This window comes from Penaeus vannamei, chromosome 23 (genome assembly GCF_042767895.1).
Source record: "Penaeus vannamei isolate JL-2024 chromosome 23, ASM4276789v1, whole genome shotgun sequence".
Taxonomy (NCBI): domain Eukaryota; kingdom Metazoa; phylum Arthropoda; class Malacostraca; order Decapoda; family Penaeidae; genus Penaeus; species Penaeus vannamei.
In genome coordinates this window covers 40,061,904-40,066,050 of record NC_091571.1, presented here as the reverse complement: position 1 = coordinate 40,066,050, position 4,147 = coordinate 40,061,904, and the positions used below count along the sequence as shown (strand labels likewise).

The window sequence follows — 4,147 nt, the reverse complement described above, 5'->3', positions numbered from 1 at the left end:
CGTATACATACTTACATATGTACGTATACATACATACATACATATGTACGTATACATACATACATATGTACGTATACATACATACATATGTACGTATACATACATACATATGTACGTATACATACATACATATGTACGTATACATACATACATATGTACGTATACATACATACATATGTACGTATACATACATACATATGTACGTATACATACATACATATGTACGTATACATACATACATAAGTACGTATACATACATACATATGTACGTATACATACATACATATGTACGTATACATACATACATATGTACGTATACATACATACATATGTACGTATACATACATACATATGTACGTATACATATATACATATGTACTTATACATGCATACATACTTATGTACGTATACTTACATACATATGTACGTATACATACATACATACATATGTACGTATACATACATACATATGTACGTATACATACATAGGTACGCATACATACATACATATGTACGTATACATACATAGGTACGTATACATACATACGTATGTACGTATACATACATATGTACGTATATATACATATGTACGTATATATACATATGTACGTATACATACATACATATGTACGTATACATACATATGTACGTATACATACATATGTACGTATACATACATACATAGGTACGTATACATAGATACATAGGTACGTATACATACATACATAGGTACGTATACATACATACATAGGTACATATACATACATACATATGTACGTATACATACATATGTACGTATATATACATATGTACGTATACATACATACATATACGTATACATACATGCATACATATACGTATATATACATGCATACATATACGTATACACATATATAAGTATACATACGAGTACATATTTAGATATACATATAAATATGTATACATACATACATATACATCTATATGTATATATATACATATATATATTTATGCACACACGCACACACACACACACACACACACACACACACACACACACACACACACACACACACACACACACACACACACACACACACACACACTCACACACACACACACACACAAACACACACACAAATGTGTGTGAATATATATACATATATAAATGGTTATCAATTGCAAGTTGTGTTTGTCGTCTGTCAACAGTGTTGGCATTCAAGTTATGATATATTCAAATCACGATAAGTCAATACTGAATATCAAGAATTTCCGGTGTTGAACATATAAAAAAGCTTTGTGTGATTAAATAAGGGCTATATAAGATAATGCCGACTATCTTCTTTCTTTTTCTTCAACTTATTCCCATTTCTATATGGGGTCACTGTTCCTCGCTAGCCTCTTCCATCTTGCTCTGTCCATTGCATTTTCCCTTCTGTGTCCCTTGTCTTCCAAATCTTCTTTCAGCCTGTCCCTCCAACTTAACTTGGTTCTACCTCTCCTTCTACGTCCATCCACGTGCATTTCCATAACTCGGTTTCCAATATAGTCTTCTTCACTTCTGATGACATGCCCATACCAGTTAATCCTTCTTTCTTGTATCTTTGCACTCACTTCTGTGACCTTGACTGTACCTCTGATGTAGTCATTCCTGATCTTATCCTTCCTCGTGACACCACACATCCACCTTAACATCCTCATCTTTGCTACATTCACCTTCTTTTCATGCACACTCTTAATTGGCCATGTCTCGCTTCCATAAAGGATAGCAGGTCTCACAGCTATTTTATAAACCTTTCCTTTGAGTCTTGCGCTAATCTTCTTGTCGCAGAGTACTCCTGAAAATCTCCATGCCTGCCACCCTGACTGAATGCGTTGCTTTACTTCTACATCCAGTTCACCATTCTCTGTCACATGTGAGCCTAGATATTTAAATGCTGGTACCCTCTTAATGATCTCGTCATCCATTTCCACCCCATTTTCCTCCTCAAATTCATTAAATGAGAGGTACTCAGACTTTGTTCTGCTTATCTTCAAGACTCGGTCCTCCAAAGCCTTCTTCCATTGCGAAAGTTTGTCTCTCAATGATTCTTTAGTATTACACACCAAGACAATGTCATCCGCAAATAACATTGTCCAAGGTGCCTTCTTTCGAACTCCTTCGCTTAGAACGTCCATTATAAGGTCGAAGATATACGGACTGAGAGTAGAGCCCTGGTGGAGTCCTACTTTGATGTTAAATTCATCCGTTATTCCGACGCAACTACTAACTTGTGGTGTTACATCCCTATACATATCTTGAACCAATCTTACATACTTCTCGCTCACTCCCTTTTCTCTCATGCGCCTCCATAGCTCTGACCTCGGTACACGGTCATACGCCTTCTCGAGGTCAATGAAAGCCATGTGCAGTCCCTTCTGTTTCTCCCTGTACTTTTCCATTGTCTGTCTTAAGGCAAAAATAGCTTCTGATGTCTGTCTTCCCTAAACAAATCCAGACTGGTTTTCACTGATGACCGTTTCAGCCTCGATCCTCATTCCAATAGTCCTCTCCCAAAGCTTCATTGTATGTGAGATCAATTTAATTCCCCTGTAGTTAGTGCAGTCCTGGATGTTACCCTTCTGTTTATATATGGGCACAATAGTGCTCTTCCTCCACTTCGATGGAATTTTCTCTTGCTCATATATTTTATTTAAAAGATCCCACAAAACATCTACAGCAGCCTCCCCAAGGCTTTTCCATGCTTCCATCGGGATGTTATCCGGTCCAATGGCTTTGTTTGAATTCATTAATCTTAGCGCCTTTTCCACTTCTCTACGTGATATGTTATCAGTCCTCCTCTCTGTTGGTAAGCCCGCTCCTATTTCCACTCTTGGGTTCTCTACATTCATTAAGTTTTCAAAATATTCCTTCCATCTCCAATTTATAGCATCATCATTATACAAAACATTTCCTTCTGTATCCTTCATATGCCTGATACATGTCTGATCTTTCGTACTCCTGTCTCTGGCCTTTGCTATTATATAGATCTTTTTCTGTCCTCCTCTTGTATCGAGTTTTTGATACATTTCTTCCCTTGCCTCAGCTTTAGCTACTGCCACTGCTTTCTCTGCTGCTTTGTTCGCTGTTTTAGGCCTTACTTTATTTTCCTCATTTCTGTTTTTATAATATTCCTTCCTTGCAATCTTCTGCTTTATAGTTTCCGAGAGTTCTTCCTTCCACCACCAAGTTTCCTTGTCATTGGGTGGTCCTTTACCAGATGTCATCCCCAATATTTCCTCTGCAGCTTGTCTATGTAACCGATAAATAAAATTATGCCGACCGTGTAACGGATAAATAAAAAGTTCCTATATCCGGGTTGGTACCCGTACAAGAGCTCTCGAGGTGTTGTATTTTACAAGATACTTTACAATGTGTGATGTCATAACGGCGGACATTGTAACGGCTCCGATGTGAGATACAACATTACAAACTGTTTTGAGTATCCGGCCCCTGGTCTGCATTTTCGATTACTAATCAAATTTCCTATACATACCTATGTCACCTCTGATGTCGTGTGATACGTTACAAATATTTCATTTGGTGCTTTAGGTATCGTAACTATCATATCGCACGTTTTGATACACACGCGTACATCATTTTAAAAATACCGCGCAATTCTTCAGGCCCCTCTTGTCTGTGATATGAGTCAGACACATCGATTTGCACAGAGTAAGAAATATATTTGTTATTGTAAATGCTCAATATCATGTGAGTATTACTGGTGTATTGTTACATATTTTGAAACAGAAACAAAATCTCCTTCGTGTACCGTTGCGCGTGTTTTATTTACGCACGGAACTCAGAGATTAGAATGAATGTACAAAATTGAAACGGCATCATTGCTTTGTTTACATAAGCTCTATCGTTTGCATATATCATTTTTCCTCTAAACGAAGGCTGTATGGAACTGGACCTGCAGCGAGTGGAGTTGGGTAAAACGTAAAATGGAAGTCACCCCTTGCAGTGTAACGTTTTCTATAGATAAAGACAAAAGTTTTCGTTTTCTTTTCTTTTAGTCCTTAATTGCGTGGATAGACTATTTTAAATATCATATTTCGATTAAACTGAATTACGGACGAAAGGGTGGTAAAGTTGGAACGCATTTTAGTTACTGATGCTGTAAAC

At 37.0% G+C, this 4,147-nt stretch overlaps 1 protein-coding gene across 1 annotated transcript; it reads right to left on the bottom strand.

The window, feature by feature from the left end:
- Nucleotides 1-2,463: 2,463 nt before the first annotated feature.
- LOC113824304 (uncharacterized) lies at nucleotides 2,464-3,246 on the bottom strand. The gene is made up of 2 exons (XM_070137501.1): nucleotides 2,979-3,246; nucleotides 2,464-2,849 (listed from the first exon to the last, which is right to left on the bottom strand). Exons 1-2 carry the CDS (start codon nucleotides 3,244-3,246, stop codon nucleotides 2,464-2,466), a joined length of 654 nt encoding a protein of 217 aa, XP_069993602.1.
- Between the last annotated feature and the right edge of the window lie 901 nt (nucleotides 3,247-4,147).

Bases quoted from the DNA above. Each gene is read 5' to 3' on its own strand.
- LOC113824304 (XM_070137501.1), bottom strand. From the start codon at position 3,246: ATGACATCTGGTAAAGGACCACCCAATGACAAGGAAACTTGGTGGTGG. The intron at 2,850-2,978 runs GTACGAAAGATC...AGAACCCAAGAG, and splicing joins AGCAAAGGCCAGAGACAGGA to TGGAAATAGGAGCGGGCTTA.